General features: G+C 33.3%; 2 protein-coding genes across 2 annotated transcripts; both read left to right on the forward strand.

Moving 5' to 3' along the window:
- The first annotated feature begins 3,642 nt into the window (after window positions 1-3,642).
- On the forward strand, window positions 3,643-8,018 carry LOC125059230 (WD repeat-containing protein 48 homolog). Its single transcript, XM_047663551.1, has 4 exons — window positions 3,643-5,267; window positions 5,796-5,960; window positions 6,659-6,820; window positions 7,810-8,018. Exons 1-4 carry the CDS (start codon window positions 3,753-3,755, stop codon window positions 7,903-7,905), a joined length of 1,938 nt encoding a protein of 645 aa, XP_047519507.1. The 5' UTR covers window positions 3,643-3,752; the 3' UTR covers window positions 7,906-8,018.
- Window positions 8,019-11,538: 3,520 nt separating this feature from the next.
- Window positions 11,539-15,381, forward strand: LOC125059350 (elongation factor Tu-like). Its single transcript, XM_047663737.1, has 7 exons — window positions 11,539-11,943; window positions 12,392-12,496; window positions 12,682-12,830; window positions 13,228-13,351; window positions 13,666-13,916; window positions 14,160-14,388; window positions 14,994-15,381. Exons 1-7 carry the CDS (start codon window positions 11,637-11,639, stop codon window positions 15,203-15,205), a joined length of 1,377 nt encoding a protein of 458 aa, XP_047519693.1. The 5' UTR covers window positions 11,539-11,636; the 3' UTR covers window positions 15,206-15,381.
- Window positions 15,382-22,087: the final 6,706 nt, after the last annotated feature.

Consider the following 22,087-nt stretch of genomic DNA (forward strand, 5'->3'; position numbering starts at 1 on the left):
ACTACATTTAATTTATTTATTTAGTTATTAAGCTGACGACATCACACACAGTACTAAATCCACTAATTATTTTACAAAATCTTACATGTAAATTGTGTGACAATTAAACTAAACATAAGTTTCACAAAAAATATAGAAATTAAAAATTTAAATTAAAAAAAAACTTAATGACCGTAGTACAATCTCGTATGGGAATTAATTATATTTACACCTACAATAAATTGAATTAATCATTAGGACATAATGCAAACAGGATAAACGCGTAATTTAATTAGCGCATTGTACATAGAGCTCCAGAGAGTTCAAATATGAGTTCTTGAATAAAAATAATTAAAAGTATTTTCAATTTGAATGCATGGAAAAATCGCAGTCTTTCATAAATTTCTCACTTATAACATCTATTTTTCTTTAAAAAATAGTTCTTTTTATACATCTAGTTAGACAGGCGTTTCAGTTTATTATCAGGTAAGGTACAGACTAAAGTGGTACGTCACCACTCACGCCTGACTATAAATAAACTCTCTTAACTGGATAAAACAAAGCCCTTACATTGCACTTCGCACATTTTATTTGTTTATTGAAGTGAAACTTCTTTAGGCGCATGAGGGTAATTTTTTTACGGATGAAACGCATTAATAATAATATTAGCGTTACGCAGATGTGCAGCGTTTTTGTCGAAGAAAAGGGAAAATTTATGAAATATTAGTATTTTATATTTTATGCAAAATAATTTATTGAAATCTCAAATGACGGATTGTAAATTAAAATGCCACGTGTTTTTATTATAGAAGAAAAAAATTAAAAAAAAAAATCCAGCCAGGTAACCGTACGATACTTAACTTGGGGCCGTGCATTCGTCTCCCAACTGTGAAATCCCATTATATTCATCTGTTCTGTATATGTTAACGTAAAATTGTAAAAACCGTTAGATTATAATCTATCGGTTATCGGTTATCGGTATTCGGTAGATTGTACTACACTAACTTAGTTATCATTCAAACTTCTTTGGTCAATTACAGATTAATTTTACTTCCCAACAATTTCATATAACTACCGAATAATAATACGTTAAATTGCAAGCAGTATGTTGAGTTGACAATCTTTCGACAGTTTACAATCTCGCGAGATAGATTACAATCTAACGGTTTTTACAATTTTACGGTGACATATACGAAAATAACTACTACCATCAACGAATACGTGAGAAACGTGATGACATGTTTTAGATTCAATCATCAAAGACGGCTAGTCACCTAAGGAAAGGATTTAAGAAGGTAGGTAACTAAACTTCATTTAACGTAAATAAAAATCGCATTTTTAGCTTTCTATGAACTCTATGAACGCCAACGTTTGCCCCGTGTATGCTGTGGTGTTTTGTTTGTGCGGGATCTCTCGTTTGCGGTGAAAATTCGGGCAATTTCTGCTGCAGAAAAGATGCTGCATTAAAAAGGTCTTGGAAACTGCCATTAGGGTGTTTAATTCCTCATAGATCACTTTTGAAACCAGTTGAGTTATATGTACTATACATTACATGAGGTGAAAAGGGTAATGATCGAAACAGAAGTTCCTTAAAACCTTATATAAAAAAAGCTTCTGATAGGGATTTTAAGATCACTAGAACTGCGTAGGGCTTTAGCTACAATAAGATGGTTTAAAGATAATGAATTACGAGACGGAAAGCGCACAATAGGAGAGATTATGATAATTTACTTTTATCACCACTGTCGGAAATATAACATTTGTGGTATATAATCTACTCATACATTCCAGCGTCAGCAAGACGTAAGAGAGCGTGCTGGCTCTCTTAATAGTTTTCTCGACTCTTCTCCGGAGAGAATGGGAGGACTTCGTGAAGCGTGTGGGGCTATTTACTCTATGGCGGCGTGTACTGTAATTTAAAAACGTGCATAAAGAAGATTTATTTACAGCAAGAAGTCTTCTGTTACCTGTAGAAAACTCTTTTTAATTATATAGTAACACTTTTTGTAATACATTTTTGTTACTATGCTCAAAAAAATAAACTATTAAATGCATGCAACTAAGTGGGAGCACTTAGTTGCATCATTTAATAGTTTATTTCACCATGCCTCCTGCTGATAGAGGACAAATTTTTGTTTTTAATTTATTTTATTACTATTTATTACTTAAGTTGTCACATGGAACATGGTGTATTGGTTGCAGCTCCTTACAAACGTTGTGTAAACCAAAAAACTTGGCGATTAAAAAGAGTGGCGGAGAGTTTTTCTCTTCCGTTCTACGCCCTTGATTTGAGAACTGTCAGTAAATGTAAAATGAGAAGCAATTAATTTACATTTCTTTTTTGTCATTCATAAGTGTACATTAACCTACATGAATAAATGATTTTTGACGTTTGACTATTCTTAGTGTTATTTATACTACACGCATTAAACTTACAACAAAATAAAGTGTACCTAATACTGTGATAAAACCCAAGACCACTCAATTCAGTGTATTCAGGTGTATCGACAAATCCCAGTACACGAAGTTTTATGTCCTTTCCTGTCCCACTAAATTGTTACTTGTTCGAGAAAACTCCTAATAGATAGCCAACAAAGGGGTTGATTGAATATCTTCTGTAGCTTTGCGGAGCTGGGGGCATTGTTTATTTCACTTCTGAGTTGATCTAAGTTTACGTGTTCTTTATTTATAGAAAAAAAAATTCTAATCCCTTATTGCTACTTACCGCCGAACCGTATTCTAGCAAAATTGAGAAGCCGCAAGTAAACTTCAACTGAGAAATTAAATGTTTCTTTTCATGAGAGCTAGAATCTTTTATCTAGTAGTAAATATTATTTTTAATCTATACCAACAGTGTTTGTTTTGAAAATGTTAAGTTCCAGAAACATTAAAATTAAAAAAAAGCGAACGTCGCAGTAACTTCTATATTGATTAATTTCATTTATTTCAATAGTAAACAAGACAATCATGTAGGTATACAGTTTTACAGTTTCCTTAACCTACAAAGTAATAAAAACTAAAAATTAATAAAAAGAATATTAAAACAAATATAAATATTATTTTATAAAAATGTTTTATGAGCGCTGTCGTGTTAATAAATAAATAACTTAAAAATATATATTTATGCTCGTCTTGACTTGCTCGTCGTACTTGACCATTGTTTAATTGCAGAGCAACGTATATTTTTGGAAAACATTTATAAAAATTTGTTACTGATTTGAAATTTCAAAAGCCTGTGTCGTTTTTTTTAAAGTTAAAAGCGAACACGATTCAATGTCAGGTTATATGAACACAGACAGACAGACCAATAACATAAAATATTTCATAAGATCCGGCAAGAATAAGCTTAATTTTGAATGCCCTAGTAAATTAACTATTACTATATCCAGGCCAGGCCGATTCCAAAATCGGCATGGCAATAGTATTGATAATTAAATTTCTGCTGTGCCTGTATTTAAAAAAGTACGACTTGACTATTAAGTAGTATAGAGGTTTTCGTTAGCTTGGTAGTTGGTCGCCTGATAATCTTTTCTTTCTCTGCCATCATGATAGTCTAAAAGATTTGACTTGAGTGATAAGTATTGAAAGATGTCAGCTTTCAGTTGTCAGTAGCAGTTTCTTTTAGGCACTGTCAAGTGTCAAGTGTCAATTGTTATTTGTCAGTATCGGCTAAGTTATTGGAATGATTGTGTTGATGTGATTTCATTTATATTTTACTTGGGTTTAGCTTTAATTTAAGTTTTTAATTGGATTAAAGTTTAAAATGTCGGAAAATGAGCTCGATGATGCGTAAGAAAACCCAAGTCTCATTCGTTATTCGGGACGAGGAGGAGAAGAGGCATAAAAACGGTGTAAGCTCACTTCAATTGGATCCTGTACAAGGAAGGCTTTATACCGCCGGTCGAGATGGCATCATTCGCGTATGGCATGCTGGGAACGGTTCCCAGGACCGCTACATTCAAAGCATGGAGCACCACACGGACTGGGTTAATGATATCGTGCTCTGTTGCGGTGGAAAAAACCTAATTAGCGCTTCTTCGGATACCACAGTAAAAGTATGGAATGCCCCTAAAGGATTTTGTATGTCCACGTTGAGGACTCATAAAGATTATGTACGCACGTTGGCATACGCAAAAGATAAAGAACAGGTTGCTAGTGCTGGATTAGACCGAGCTATATTTTTATGGGATGTTAATACTTTAACTGCTTTAACTGCTAGCAACAATACAGTAACTACATCTAGTCTTGTTGGTAATAAGGAATCCATTTACAGTCTTGCTATGAATCCACCTGGGACTATCCTGGTTAGTGGTTCCACCGAAAAAGTCCTCAGGGTTTGGGATCCTAGAAATTGTTCACGTCTTATGAAATTAAAAGGACATGCAGATAATGTTAAAGCTCTGGTTGTCAGCAGAGATGGCACACAATGTGTGTCAGGTAGCTCTGATGGTACCATTAAGTTGTGGTCATTATCACAACAGCGGTGTGTGTCCACCATCCGTGTACATTCCGAAGCAGTTTGGGCCCTGTTAGCTACTGAAACATTTAGTCATATCATATCTGGAGGTCGAGACAGGCTAGTTATTATGACAGAGTTAAGAAACCCTGACAACTTTATGATTGTCTGTGAAGAATCAGCACCAGTACTCAAATTATGTTTTACAGCAGATCAACAAGGTGTTTGGGTTTCTACATCAGATTCAGACATAAGGTGTTGGAAACTTCCTCCAGTTAACACATTAAATTCAGAAATGTATAACCAAAACAATTACAATACAAATAATGTGTATCAAACACAACCCTTGCATCACATACCAGGCGGACGTGCCATAAAAAACTATACAGTACTAAATGATAAGAGACACATTTTGACTAAGGACACTTCAAACAATGTTGTATTATATGATGTCTTAAAGGCTTCAAAAATTGAGGATTTAGGTGAAATTGACTATGATGAAGAAGTTAAGAAACATTTTAAGATGGTATATGTTCCAAATTGGTTTAATGTTGATTTGAAAACTGGAATGCTTACAATACACTTAGGACAAGATGAGACTGATTGTTTTAGTGCTTGGGTGAGTGCAAAAGAAGCTGGGTTGACGACAGAGAATGATCAAAAGGTTAATTTTGGAGCTTTACTGTTACAAGCATTATTGGAGTATTGGAATCATCCGAATAGAGTAAATGAGGGTGGTCAAAAAGTATTTGGGAATAATTTCTTTTCAGTACCACTACATACACCACTTATTTTTAGCGAGGTTGGTGGAAGAACATTGTATAGGCTTCAGGTAATTATTGTTTTTATAACAGTAGTATAACTAATATAAAACACACACATAGACAATACACACTTAATACTTATTGCTATGTATGTATTGTCTTTGATACCTACTTTTAGGATGAATGAATACATTCTAAGAAACTATCATGTCTTGGACCTATAAATTGACTTTTATGTATGTGTGTTAGGTATAGAAAGCTGATAATCTACTTGCCTATAAAGAATTAGCAATGAAACAGATGCAGAAATGTGACTACCTCATACTATTGGGTCACAGGATTTCATACATTTGTTTATTCAATCAAAATATCTTCATACAATATGAAAAACTGACACAGCAAAGATGAATATTAGTTTGCATTCCACACTGCTTCTCTTCCCATACATGCTCTAAAAGAAATTTGTCTACTCCGTGAAGTATAGTATAGTATATGATAGAATTTGTACACACAACGGACCAACCACGAGTCTAATTGCGGAGAAAGGAGTCCTACTATCCTAACCCTATATGATAGAATTTTCCTAAATATTTCAGGTTGGTGACGCTGGTGGCGAAACAGAAGGCAACATTTTGTTAGAGACAGTGCCCTCATGGGTTGTAGATGTAGCAATAGAGATGGCTGCACCCAAACTAAACAAACTACCATTTTACTTGCTACCACATTCCAGTTGTCAAAGCAAACAGGATAGACAGAAAAAAGTAAGTATTTGTAAATTTATCAAGGGGCCGTTCAAGTATTACGTAAGCATATTTACTGCAATTTATCCCCCCCATTCCCCATGTCAGCAAAAGTAAGCAAAGCTCTGAAAAATAATAGTACATAAACGTATTAATTTTTTGTATGAATCCTCGATAGTGCATTTCGCTTTCAAGCATAGGGAGCGTTCAAGCATTACGTCACGCAATTTTTGGAGATTAATGACCCCTCCCCCCCCCCCCCCATGTAACGCGCCGTAACGTTTTTCTGTACCCAAGTATACTAAAATGTTTTGTAACCACCTAGTGACTATATACCTAAAAGTTACCATTATGCGGTTTCAAGTACTGGAAAGTCGAAAATAATATTAAAAATAACGCGTAATTTAATCCCCGCCCCACATCGTAACGTTTTACAAAAGGCCCAAAAATGCGTTACGTAATACTTGAACGCTCCCATAGACAATAATTAATAATATTGTTAATATTATTTTCGACTTTCCAGTACTTTACAGTACATAATGGTTACTTTTAGGTATAAAGAGTGGGTGGTTACGAAACATTTGGTACAGAAAAACGATACGGCGCGTTACATGGGGGGGGGGGGGTCATAAATGTCCAAAAATTGCGTTACGTAATTTTCTCGAACGCTAAGTTTTAAGCTTATAAGTTTTAATATTTATAAACCATCTATTTTACAGGATCGTCTTGTAGCCAATGATTTCATCCAATGCCGTAAGGTTGCCGAACATGTTGTGGAAAAAATAATTGGTGGTGGAGACGTCAACGGGTCTGGTACAGCCAAGACTGAGGAGAACTCTGACGCACCTGAAGAAAAAGTTGAACTACTTTGCTGTGATCAGGTTAGTTGACTATTACTACTAAAATTACTTTAACTTACGAAATTAATTGTTTTATCGATTATCATGTAATATCACAATAAAAGGTTGTTTACGGTTTGTTTGCCTTCATACAATGTAAACCCATTAAAAGCAGTCCCTTCAGCGACGCTATAATTTACACTGTAAGCTCCTAAACAAATTTAAAAAATGTTCTCTGAACAAACGTTGGATGGAAACAACGGAACATTTGCAGAACTTATACTGTATTGAAACACAAAAATACTGTGGTGTAGCACCACACCCTTCATGTCATCCCTCAGTTAGAAATCTGTTTCGTGATATTTTTTGTAAACACCCCATCGACTTTTAGGTTAAGGCATGCCAGTTTTCTCACGATGTTTTTGCTCACCGTACGATCGAGAGTGTATAATATAATAAAATTACATTGGTTTCAAGATAATGAAACGAATGTAATTTTATTTTTTTAGTTAAATACCAATTATTAATTTTGATAAAAACTACAATGATTAAGAACGATTTGAAGCTTCTTTTGGCGCGTTAGGGAAAAATGATTAGAGTAAATTTTTTACGATGCGCGCGCAGACATTAAAACAAAAACCAGCACCCTGATGTTAGCTATAGTCAACATTTTTGGTTTTTTTCTATTGTTAGTGTCGTTTTCCGAAAAATTTTTATTAAATTTATTTATTTAAATTTAATATCTTTAATTTTGAAAAAATCTAAAATCATTATAATTTGAAAGTCGACAAAACGAAAAAGCGACAGTAAAAAGAGACACTATATAATGCTTACTATCTCATTTTCTCCCACGTTAATTCTTATGAATCTATGTCTCTATCTCTTTTCACTTCAAAAAGACTATTAGAGCACAGCTGAGGCTTGGAGCTACGATCTCAGGGATAAGAGCACTGGTCCAATCCTGCTCTAGCTAATAGACAACACACATATTTTTCTTTTGACGTTATAATAATAGAGTATTACCTTTTCAGGTATTGGACCCCAACATGGACCTACGTACCGTACGTCACTTTATATGGAAATCTAACGTAGAGTTCACTCTTCACTACCGAATAATAAAACAATGAAATTCAATACCATTTTATACAGGATTTAAGATTTGTTGCTTGACACACAGCATATTGAATTTTTCACTTACAAATTATGCTAAATAAATTCCTCTAAGACATCTTAGTACTTGCATTTGTGGTTTGAGAGCAATCTAACATAATGTGTTTACTTAAGATGAAGTTGTATCATAAAGTCTAAAATCATTTATCGCTGGCTATTTATAGTCCATTCAAATCCTGACAATATTCATAAACAACTCCATTTTTTTTAATCTTATCAATCTAACGCCTTGAAGTGGTGTGAATTACTAACTTTCAAAGCTGTTAGTTAATAAATGCAATAGTGAAATCAGTGCTAAATGACATTCGCCGAGTAAAACTGTTTTTAACAATTACTAAATTCAATCAGAACTGAGCTGTGAAATCAATTTACCTAATAACAGTAATCAAACAAATTTAGTTTATCTTAAACTTTATCAGTTGCTAGACTGTCTATAACTTGTTTGTTATAGAATTGTCTACCAAAACTCACCTATAGTCGTATTTTTAATTAGACGAAGTCAACTGACGTTTACGGTGTTGTCAGTTTTTAATGAAATAAAAATAGTGTTGTGACAAAGTGAATGATTGTAAAAACTGAATTAATGATCGGTGATAGCACTACTCACCACGCCGCGCTTTGTAATAAGCCGTCAAAAAACTGATTGTAGTTACATACTACTAGTACCTAACGTATACCAGAGCACTTTTATACAACAGAAATAATATTATTTTATAGTTTGAAATGATTAATTCACACTCATTGTTCATTCATCTGATTGAACAAGAACTGAATGTATCACTATTACTTTAAATATGGCAACTTTATTTTATAAAGTGACATTAGCTACTGTCAGTTGGCTTCGTCTAATTAAAAATACGACTATAGATGTGTATTAATTCATTAGTAAGGGTAAACATTCTTGCCTCACCCTTTATGCGTAATCTGAAGTAGTAGAAAGAAGAGAAGAAGAAGAAACAATAGGCTGTCTGCTAGGAAACGTTTTACATCTTAGAAAAACTGCCACAAAAGTATTGTTTTGTTTGTTGAAAAGCAATTTGAACTTTCAAATATTTTGTTTAGTCGCAATTTACATTTATCTAATTTGGTATCTAAATATAATTTATTTGTCAAAAATTATGTGATTTGAATTATTTAGAAATTAATAAAACACTAGTTGTTTATTCTTTAAGAATAATGAGAATTGTTTTTTTGTTATGTCTATTCACAAATTTCTGTACTGTACTTGTTATTTGTATCGTAAAAGAATATAATAATTCACATTGTACTTTCTTTAAAAGTTTCAATATAAAGAATTCAACTTGTGTATTTGTCTTTAAACTATTGAAGATCGAAAATTGACCTTGAATTTTTGAATGATTTTGTGTTTATTAAAAAAAACATGTCTTTTTCATTGAATATTCTCTTTGTGTATAGAACAGTTACTAAATGTTTATTGTCAATACTTAACAAAATGCAGTTAAATTATTATAAATAGTATTGGTTATGTATTCAAATAAACTGATTCTGTAAATACATGTTAAATTATTTTATACACGCAAATTTTTAAGATGAAGTATTATGGTACTATTGTCTATTGGCCCTCTTAAAAAAATATTGACGGAGATTATACCTACACGAGCGTTGGCTAAAGGCTATGTCCACTGAACAACTAATGACTAATGATCTTTATGCTCCCGTTTATATTCAAATACTTCTATGGAGCAGTGAGTTTTCTGAAGAAAAGTCTATATATATTATACTATGTATACATTCACTTAGTAGTTTCTTAGAGAGAATTCAAATTCGAATAGGGGTAAAGCCAAGTCCAGAATCTCGAGATTTAAAAAAACAGCCTGCCTTAACGGTGATACCTAGGGGGATCGGGTTTAAGGTCGTGGGTCAAGAATTGGCGACAGATTGGTGTGGTGGAAGTTTTAGGCAAAAAAACTCGAAAACAAGTCGCCTTGTCTCGAATCACTGGAATCTTGCAAAGGTCTTCTATTTGGTTGGGCTCAAAACTCGTCACCGTCCTTAACTTTCATACCACGAAGAAGCTATCAACTACTTCGGGCTTCGTTATATAGTGTCGTGTTCCATTTATGAATTTTGCCTAGAACATAAACTAAATTTCTTGGAATAAGCGGCGCTGTGCTGAAATATGTGAGCATGGATTTGAACTTCTATCGGGGATATAGGAAAAAAAGTGCGTGCGTACAAAGTACATGTCAGCAGTGAAACTTTTTTGGCAAACTAATTTTTAAGTCTTGTTCATTGGGAGGGAAAATGTAACGGATATTAGGAATGAAATGAATTAAAATATTAAAAGTGTAGAAAATTACAACAAATTATATATTTTTTTTTTAATTAATTTCTTTGATAATAAAAACACGTGAAATTTTCAATTCGTCAATTGAGATTTCAATAAATTATTTTGCATAAAATTTAAAATAAATAAAATCTCTTTACGAAATAATTTTAATTTAAAAAAATAGGAGGTACTTCTCCGTTCTCACACTCTCAATCGCTCTCTCCGTTTTCTTTGTCAAAAACGCTGCACATCTTCGTGACGTTAATATTATTAACAAACATTTTACCCTCATGCGCCTAAAGAGCCCACTTCAAAAGTATGAAATCGCGCCCAACTCAACTTTGGATGACCATCTAGAGGGTCACCAGCTGAGATATTGTCAGTACGGCTATCATTGTGGTCGCTTAGCTGCTGACCTTCTCGTTTACCTTACACAGATGGGCAGAGGTAATTAATTTTCAGGGAGAGGCGCTAGCAGATAGTTTGGATATAGCGAAAGCCTCGGGCAGTTGTCAATCAGTACCGAAACAAACGGGTGTCGAAAGTCGAAACTGCTACGTGGAGCCTCGGACTGAGGTCGACTAAATCTAGTCCAATTAAACCCAAGAAGACACAAGTTTGCGCGTTTACCGTTAAAAAGACATCTTTTGTCTTCCTCTCTTCTAAAGTACTCTTCTTAAAGCCTCAGTTAGCATTTTCACCGTCATTTGGAAGAAAAGAAGCTTGGGATGCTCAGCAAGGCTCTCGCCTTATCGGTACTTCACCATGGACCATCGCTTGCAACTGTATAAAGCACAATTTTGGCCCCACATAGAGTACTGTTTTCGCCGCTAGGCCGGGGCCCTAGTACTGGTATTATAACAAAAATTTGTACAGGACTTTGGGCATAATGAATAATATTCAAAATGAACATAAAAAAGACCGACATACAAGTGGAACTTTGGTATTTCTCTCGCAATCTAGCTGAAAGTTGATTTGAATCTATAAATCGACCTGTCCATAAATCTGTTTACTTGAAAATTAGTTTCCACTTCTGGTTTCTATACATGATTTAGCCTTTCATACTCTTTTACTAGGTGTTGTTCTACAATATGTTATTTTGTTAATTTCATTGCCTCCAGCTCCCCAACGGCACCTATCGCCTCGAAGTAATGATTTGTTAATTTAATTTTTTAGCTGAGAATGGAAAGCGTTTGACTACTTTTACGTCTGTTGATTAAAAAAAACACATTTGACAGATATTCTTTGACTCCTGTGAGCTACCTCTATAGTCTATACCTCAACTTGATCTGTGTCAAGTGCTGTAAATTGTAAAATTGTTATCTAAGATTTGTTATGAAAAGTTTAGATAACCTAAAATGAATCTATTTTTCTAATATTGCTTTAATATAATAAAAAATGAATGGACGATTCATATTGCGTTCCGTGTATTGTATGTTTACACAGAAACAATATGTAGGACGCTCTTTTTCACCAGGTTATAGAGTATGTGTTAGTTTAATTAGTAAAGATTTACGAAATTTTTCTACTAAAACAATTCCTGATATTGTCGAAAAAAAACATTGTAATGTTGGAACAATAGGACATGTTGACCATGGAAAAACTTCATTAACTGCAGCAATAACAAAGGTTTTGTCAAAAGAAGGCACCGCAAAGTATATTTCTTACGATGAAATTGATAAGGCCCCAGAGGAAAGAGCAAGGGGTATGCACCTAATATATTTACTTGCCAAGATAGCCAAGATATACTCTAATATAGAGCCATAACTGTACAGCAATTATTTAAAGGATTCAAAATGTATTAATTGTAGTACATATTATTATATCATTTATTTTACTAGCTAACCTAACCTCTGAACTACCTTTAGAGAGGCAAAGTATTTAGTGTACAAATGATGTACTCGATTTAAGTCTAATTTTTAGTTAGCGAAACTTTGAATTTTTTTTTCCAAAACATATTAATATATATAAAAAGAACTAATTTATGTAGTCTAATAAATCTGAAGACCCAGTTAAGTTTTATTTACAACATTAAGGGTGATATTCATATGTCTAACTAATAATTGTTTTAATGTACTGGAGTTACACTTATCACTTCATCTTGTTTCTAAAGCATACCCTGAAGGACCTAACATCAGAACAATGGTTTCCAGGTATTACTATTAATGCAGCACATGTGGGTTATAGTACTAAAAAACGTCACTATGCTCACACTGATTGCCCTGGACATGCAGATTACATTAGGAACATGATATCAGGTTTGTATATGTAGGTGTGATGAGACATCCTTTTTATATGTTTATTTAATGCTTGTGTAAATAAGAGAAATAAAATTCAAAGAAAAGCATAATGTAATGTAGTATAATGAATAGGTAGCTCAAATGCAATGATTAAGTTAATAAACAAGCTTCACTATGTATACTTTCATATTTAAAATTTTCAGGAACTTCACAAATGGATGCAGCCATATTAGTTGTGGCTGCCAATGATGGTCCGATGCCACAGACACGCGAACATTTATTACTTGCTAAACAAGTTGGTGTTCAATATATTATAGTCTTCATTAACAAAGTTGATTTGGTAGACGATGAGGCAAGTATTCCTTCAACTTTAAATTATTTTACAATTCGTTTTAGCTTCTTAAAAAAAAATACAACAAGAATTCACACTATTTTAAGGAAATGTGGTTTGAAAAATATACTTAAATAACTTGCATACTGAAGTATTCTTTGTTTACACCAAGTCCAAAGCAGATATATGTAAGCAGTAATGGGTACATTTATATATATTTCTTTTTTTGTTAACAAAATGTTTGGTACTGAATAAAACAGCTTTTGTTGGTGGATATTTACAGATTCAGAATAAAATTCAAATCTCTTACTTTCCTGGTGTATTATAAACACATAACATGTTCACTTAAACTATGTGTGTAATCCCCCTAACACTACCTTGAATAAGGGCACTAAGATATTTATATATATATTTTCAGGTATTAGAGCTAGTAGAATTGGAGATGAGAGATATGATAACTGACTTTGGTTATGATGGAAGTAATGTACCGGTTGTCAAAGGGTCAGCCTTGAAAGCACTAAATGATGACATGTTGGAAATAGGTATAGTTATAGTTCCTTTGAATATATGTAAGCGTGTGCTGGAATTGTGCAGTTGTGTATGTTTCACTGATATGGGATTTTTTATCATGCACCAACCTCTGTACTTTCAAAAGCAGTTGCCAAACAACATTTTTTTAACTGTTGTTGCAATCTTGTAAGATGTTACAGATTACTGTGGTACTTCTATATGACATGTTGTAAAATATAATAGTAAAGTCACTATTGTATGTTTATTTCACTGATAATATGGAATATGGAACTACTCTGTCTTCTTAACTTGATCAACTTTTAATCTAAGTTTTATAATTTTTTAGGAGTACCCTCTATTCACAAACTTCTTGATACCATAGATAACTATGTACCAACCATAGTGAGAGATCTAAAGTCGCCATTCCTAATGCCCATAGACAAGGCCTTTACAGTCCCTGGTAGAGGAACTGTAGTAGTCGGTACAATTAAAAGGGGTATCATGAGGAAAAATGATCAAGCGCATTTGTTGGGATTTGGAATGAGTGTAAAAACATCTCTCTCTGATATTCAGATTTTTAAAAACTCTGTTATAGAGGTTAGTATTCTTTCTTCTATAAACCATCCGCTGTTGTCTTATAACCCGGTTCGACTCCCGGCAAATAAAATTTAGTATGGATTTACAATAGATTAGATTTTTGTTTGTGGTCTACCCTCACAATTCCTTATAATCAATCTTCAAGTGTTGCCACTTTTATTTTTACATATGAAGTGTAAAGTACGATTGTTTAATGACGCGTTAGTTTCACTAAAGTAGGGTTTTAATAGATATTTTTTCCAGGCGTTAGCAGGTGACAACGTAGGTGTATTATTACGTGGTTTAAAACTCCGAGCCGTCGAGACTGGGATGTTGTTATGTGCCCTGGATAGTGCTTCTATGAGTAATCATTTCAAAGCGAAGATTTATTTCCTCTCCCGAAGTGAAGGCGGGAGGAAGAAACCGGTCTTTTCCAAATATTCGCAGCAAATGTTTAGTGGCACTTGGAACATTGCTTGTCGGATTGATTTAGGTAATTATTTTGTGTTTCACCAAGTTTATTTAATATTCTTAAAAGGTAAGAAAAAAAACTAACAGTTTACATGATCATGGTTGAAAAAGTTTGATGTCTGACAGCGAATGAAACAAGTGGGAATATGTATGAATGAAATAGCCGACTTAAGGCCAAAAGTAATTACAATTTAAAAGGGAAAAAATCTTAAAAGGTCGCCAACGCACCCGCATTCCGTTGTGAAAATACCTTAACAGTTTTACATATACATGGTTTGAATAGAATTGAAAAGTGCTTTGCTAAAAATCTTTTTAATTAAATTTATATTTAACAAAAGGTTTGAAGAAATATATTTTTTTTAATTTTGTCACCGTTTTATGTTATGTTTCAAGTTGTAAAACCATTTTTTTCAATTACACCAGTAATTTGTGTGTCCGTTATTATTATTGAGCTTAATATGAGATTTTATCTTATGTTTGTTAAATTTGAAATAATGTCTTTTGTTGTGTAGTTTAAAAATTAATGTTATCAATAGCTGTAGAACAAACCAAACAAATCCTCATTTTATTCAATATTTAAAATAATTCTTGGACACAACTTTTATTATTATGACACTTTATTTTCAGAGCCAACAATGCAGATGCTTATGCCTGGTGACCATGCAGAGGTGTATCTTACCCTTCTAGAAGGCATGGTCATGGTTACTGGGCAACCATTCACGGTCAGAGAGAACAATGTGACTGTCGCCACGGGGATTATTACACAAACATTAAATAGCATTGACGTACCAAGTGGGAAGCTGGGCAAAGTTCAACTAGCGCTTAGTGAAGAAAAGTGAAGTGTCTTATAGTGTCTAGTGAATATGTTTGAAACCCCTCTGCTGAAGCGAAGCATGGAGGTACTAGCTGTTCAAAGCAACTCTTTGAATTGAGCGTGAACTTAAGTGAGCTTGTAATGTAAAATACTTTAGATGTAAATAATATTTTGTAGATATCTAATAAATTATTATAAATATTTTTGTCTTTTTAGTATCCATAAAATTAATATAAATTGTACCGATATTAGATAAATATAAAAAAACGGCACATATTTATATATTAAAACTTATACCAAATACAATGTGATCGTGGGACACGAATTGATTAAAGTCCGTCCATTTAAACGTCGACTTATATTATTAATCGTTATACTATACTCCCACACATACTGAAATCATTTGACATAGACATCACATTGAGATCAGAAGCTTATTTTATCTTCATCATAGATTAGATTAGATTCAAGAGAACGACAATGTCAATTCGCCCACGGGTCGTTTAAGATAGTCGTTTAGTAGAGGAGAAATACTGAAAAATACAATGAAAAGTATGACGAAAGGGATAAAATAAAACACAAAACTTTATATCATTATATATTTTGTCAGAAGGTAATTAATATCGTGCCAAAACAGTAACAAATTATTAGTAAGAAAAATCATGACTGCAACTAGCATAACTACTGAATAGAGATAACCAATATCTATGACTGCTCATGAGGACAACACCTTTAACACTGGCGTAAACACTAATAAATCGTCAACTATAACACCGACACGACTAAAATGTTCTACGTGAGGGTAGTTGTATATTTAAACATAAAATTGATTGGGTGACAATTTACTTTACACCACAGTTTTATAAATAAAAGATCTGAATTGAGAACAACAATTGGTCACATAAAAACTAAATATTTTCTATATGTTGGGCGATGCCCTAATTTTTGGAAAGTCATCCAAATATTGTCATAAAGGTTTAATTAAATATCTAACATAACACCTAGGTACATATTTAATTAAGATACAAAAACAGATTTTCTGCTGTCATTAGAGCTTCTGAAACAATACTAATTTAAACCAACCCAATGTGGGGCCCAACAGGGGGGCAATATGATTGTTAAGGGGAGCTATTTGAAAATTTATTTAAATTATTTTAAATTTAAATTTCAGTTTTTCGCTAACAATTTCTAAAATTGTGAAATAATAAAAATGGCTAAGGTAGACGCAAAAAAGGTTCTGTCGGTTTAAAGACTAATATTATTTCAGAAACAAATTAACTTAAATACATTTTCTATCGCTTATTATATAAAATTCAGCTAAATTTTATTTAGTTCAACAGAGTCATGCAAGAATAACAACATATAAAATTTTCAAGAAATAACAAAGAACTTCGTAATACCAGTTGGTATCAGTTGATTTAAACAATATTGCACAATACCATTGCTATGTTTCGACATACAATATTACAACTACCCTCATTAATACTGCGAACCAGCAGCTACCTTTTGTCCTGAACACAATCCTTTAAATACCTGCCCTAAATCAGTCTGTCACTCGTCTACGCCATCTAATTCATTATACCCACAATGTTGAATTCTAAAAACATTTTATTCCTTTGAGTATAAGAAATGCATTTGGCGAATTCAACATTAAAATCAATGTGAAAGTCTAAAATTACAAAGATATTGTATACACCGATCTAACATGTAGAGTTCAAAATATTAAACATTTAAAATGCTAACTGCCAGCAAGTGAAGTGAGCAACACTTGTACCTTGGTCCATGCGACAGATTACTTGGCATCTTATGAAATATTCTTCCTTTGAAAAATTTATCACGACGGCAAAATCGTACGAATATTATCTGCATATCGAACCGTCATGGGATAAGAGGCCGTATGCTATTTTTTTTTAACAAGGGCAATCGGGCAGGCCAGTCTCAATGGCAGAGGGCTCGCGAGTGCGTTGCCTTACTGTACCAATTCTTAAAACTGCAACGCACCAAAGTTTTTCTTTACTACATTGTTACGTCATTATAGTTCGAAAGTCACCTTTAAAAATATATAATTTTGTGAATAAACGTAATGACGCATAGGAAATAATACAGTTTTAAAAAATTACTTAGTTTTAAAATTTCAAATTTGCAATAATACGATTTTGCCGTCTTTATTTTTCGCACTCATCGATATTACACGTCTCACCTTGTTAAACTAAAAATGACGGTAGTTTCTTAAAATTGGTAGGGAAAGGTAGATGATAAAAAATTCTTATAAATCAAATATTGTTTCTTTTTCTCATATAGAATATATATTGGTAAATATAATATAATAAAAGTAATTATTATGGAAAAAACAGTAGGATAATATATATTTGAGACGTGGAATATCAATCAACTTTACAACTACGCAATCCCGAGGGAATAGGGCTCGTATTACAAAACGTGGATCCGAATCGAGTATGAGCAAACAATTTCCTCATTTTTGACGGGACTCAGATTGAGTTATGTTTTGAAACACGGGCCCGAGTGATAATAAGCTCATAAAATTCGATATTCACCACAGACAGTAATTTGTATTTATCTAAAACATCTATACGGACAGATCGAAACTTTGAGGACTAGCGAACTTCACACCTAACTTAACGGCCCACCGCACATAGATAATAAATGGATTATTCCAAATCCACCTTAGTATATCCCGCCTAAAGCGTGTATCTGTACGGTTAGCATAAGAAGCGAAAAACAAAAAACGTAATAAAAACAGATAAAATTATACAATAATGGGCATTTGGAAATTGGCAGTGTGACGCGCAGCAGATTCGTAATGTCAAAACAAAGTCAAATGACATTTACGAGTTTTGACGTTTTTGACAGTTCTCAAACGTTTTGACATGACGAATTGGCGGCTAACAAAATGCAGGGACGATAAAAAATAGATGTAAAGCCAACGATTTAGTAAATTTAGCGTATTCGTGAAATACAAACATTAGAGGAACGTTTCCATACACCTTTGTGCTGTGCACAAGGAAATTGAAATTTAACTGTTAAATCGGATATTTTACCGATATGAAAAAATCGGATATGTCGCTGAATCGACTAGTTGTTAAAACTATCGTAATTTATATGAAGCTTCTACAGTGAATTGTCATTTGATAGTTAAATTTCAATCTCCTCAATGAGTATTCCATCACAATAAACATAAACAGTAACAATCTTAATGCAAAACATTTGTTTGTATCTTAAATAACCCAAATAATTGGAAACAATTATCACTTAAACTTAAAAAATACACCGAGAAATGTATAGCACCGCAATGAAATATTCGATATCGGCATTTGCGAAGACAAACTAAAAGCACATGCGTTATAATACTTGTGCACTCTTGACCGTTCGACGACTCTGTTCAAACAAAAGCAAAACTCGCTCAACTTCGGATAGTTTAAAAATATGTTTATCGTTACGAGATTTAGACAAGACGTCAAACAGAAACGCCGAACCGCCGCCAACCGTCTTACAGTAGCTACATAGTAAAAAAACTTAATTCATCGCTTACAACTATAAAAATATCTTAGAAATTCTCACTTACATTAAGAGGAACTGGCAAAATAAATCCTGTTTCATCCGTTAAACACAACACGAATAGAAAATAACCAATTTGGTCCTCACGTATCAAAAATTCATGATGCCATTCCTATAAAATTGGACAGAACTTACGCAAATCGGCGAGTAGCAAAAATATTAGTTACGACTATATTATTATATGCACGCTAAACAACCGCTGAAAAAATATCAAATCCACAAAATACCCATTAGAAAAAACCTATTTTACGGCAAAACCGCGTAGAAGCGTCAAACTTAAAGTAACCGTGGCGGTACAACCGTCTGCAACCTATCACAATAGCTCAGGACTACTTATTGTCCGACTACTCCCGACTCCTACCGGCAACTTATATTAACTCCCTCCGCCCGTATCAGAGATTAAACATTTATCAATAGAGTATTTGTGCACGATGCAAAAGGCGCCCATGGCCACTAAATAGCTCATAAGACATCGAATAACACCTAACCGTCACCATAACACCGAAATTCACATCGAATATGCTTTAATTATAAATAGTCATATATCTATAAGAGGATTCTTGAACCGTGTACGGTCATAAGCATCGGATAGTCTACCTAGAATCGGCAGGCTTACTACACAACTAGCGACGTTTAAAATAGAATTACGATTAGTTGCGGGAATATTCTAACAGTGAAACTCTACCACATTTATTTTTTTTATTGTTATTATTTTTATAATAAATATTTTTCCGTAAATTATTATCAAATTCGATAAAGCTCTAAGATTGTTCCACATTCACATAAATAAGTTCTCAGGATTCATCTGACATCGAAGCGACGGTTTATCAAACTAAATATTAGGGATATCTTCGTCACGATTAACATTTAGATTAATTATACATTACCAACATTAAGTGCTCCGCTTACGATATATTTTCAAATGAGAGAACAATTCCAGTGACGCTAAGGGTACATAAGCGATTTCTAACAAAAACCTAGCAGAATTCACTAGCGGTGTCACTTATTTTGTACATTCAGGATTTGGAGCAAACAACGTGAGAGCAACAACATACACTATGAACAATTAGGGCCCCAATACGTGTCCCTGTGGTGGGCTCTGAACAAGTCTCAAATGAAAAGACAACAATATAGGAAATTCACTATCTACTAACATCTAGCATCGAATAGAAACTCTAATGTTTTACTATAATATTTGTCGTGTCACAAATCAGTACCATGAAAATCTAACATTGAAGATTATATTTGTAATTAGCTAAGTACACCTATTAATATAAGAGATATGAGGGAAACCGCGTTTCCCGACAATAACGAACGGATACACCTAGATTACGCTTGGAATATGATACGTCGTCGAAGGCTTTCCACAAATCGAAACACGGTACTGACTTCAACTATCTCTTTTGGCAAAAGTCAATTATATAAACTATTTCCCACTTTTCTATGGATCAGGAAATGGACAAATTGTGATAAAGGACGAATCACTTAACTTTACAAGTTATCCTTTATAAGTTAACCCTAACAATTTAACCGCGTAGCGTAGCATTAAATTAAGTACAGTAGATTTGGTTTAGTATTTAAAATAGGACTTAGAGGAGATTTTGATTAGGCTATATCACACGATTCTTAAAAGATATGCTTAAGCGTTGGTCAAGTAGAAAGTTCGGATCATCTGATTCAAATCAAGATAAAAAAATACATAGAAAAGCGACGGCAAAACTTCGAATCCTGCGCAGATTTTCAGTTTAGTTTAGTTAAAAAATTTGCGCAAAACTCGCGGTTCAATTATGGAAGCTTATGCAAATTCCAATTTCTCTGGACGGAAGGAACTTTTGAGCGAAACAAATTAGGATACGACGCTAATAGAGTGCAATTTTAAATGAAGCTAGTTGTGGAACTAAATAAAACTAAACATGCATTAGCCGGCAAACGTAATAAAACTAAGTAAATAAATTCTGAGATAAAGCAACAACAAGGGTAAACATTTCATGTTCTTAGCACTAAGGGCTGCCACTATTGCACTTTAGGCTGAAGATAAAATATATCAAATAAATATAACATCCGAAATTCTACTAATTAGGAGCCAATTATCTTTAGAAAATCGTAAATTTTATCAACTCCCGAAATCGCTGCTAAAACTGCCATCTAGCGTATAAAAACGAAACTGCGCAAGAGCAGATGCAGTTTGAGGTAATAGTTTAGATATGGCAACAACGGGAACAGCGATCCAATTTGATTTAAGGATAAAACATCTAACTACTAAAATTTGCTAAGAAACTAAACTTCATTGTGCTTAAAGTCGAATAAATCTTTGACTAACCTAAAATATACTAAGTGCAAATTCATTGTACTAAATAGCGTTTTGGAAGTAAAATGGGGTTGGTATGTATTTCCGCGGTAACCTCTTAATACTATTACCTTAGCCAACGATGTCGCACCCTTAAATCTACATCAACGCCCATGAAGTATGGCAATTATTCCTTTCACATTAAAACCAACCTTTGTTAAACTTCAAAGATTCAAGGGTATTACAACGGCCACACGGTAAACGAAAATCACATGAAAATACGTATACTTATTTGGATTAATGTACTTTGAAAGCTAAATTCACTAATTTCTTTATAAATAAACCTCTATCATAAGCATATTAACTCGCCCTTAGCTAATTGAGCGACCCACTTGACTCTAAGTCAAACTTTTAGGCCTGTGGTAGGATTAAAATTAACTACACGTTTACCTAATTTGGACAACGCCACGTTACCAACCCCGCCATTCATTTGAAACAAAATAAAACCTATTGAAATTTTTGTACACGTAGGAAAATGCTCGATTAAAGGCACTAAGTTAAAAAAAAATAAGTTATAGCCATTCATAAATTCATTTAGTCTTTGTCAAATTGATTCTAAAAGCATCGAGGATAAACCATTTTCACTTATGACTAAAAACTTAAATTGAACTAATTATTTTGGTTAATACGGCCCATTGAGGCAGTGAAAACATTTGTGCAACACATTATGCACTAATCAAACGGGACATTCCCCTAAGTATTAAAGCGTATAAGCTGCAATCGAAAATGTCACAGACAATATACTCTGACGTATGTCAGATGTCAGAAACGTAACAGACAAATATAGTAGTCTGTGAAATGTCAATGCGACTAAAACTAAAAATTGACGAAGACCGAAAATCCCAAGACTAAAGAACAATATAAGCGATGTATTACCATATGAAAAAATAAAATCAGCCACTTTTATGTATACTTATTTTGTTCTTTAGAACTCCTTAGAACAGCGACAAGACAACCACTTAATGCTTAGACTAATTATCTTCA

The sequence above is a fragment of the Pieris napi genome, chromosome 19 (assembly GCF_905475465.1).
Source record: "Pieris napi chromosome 19, ilPieNapi1.2, whole genome shotgun sequence".
Classification (NCBI taxonomy): Eukaryota; Metazoa; Arthropoda; class Insecta; order Lepidoptera; family Pieridae; genus Pieris; species Pieris napi.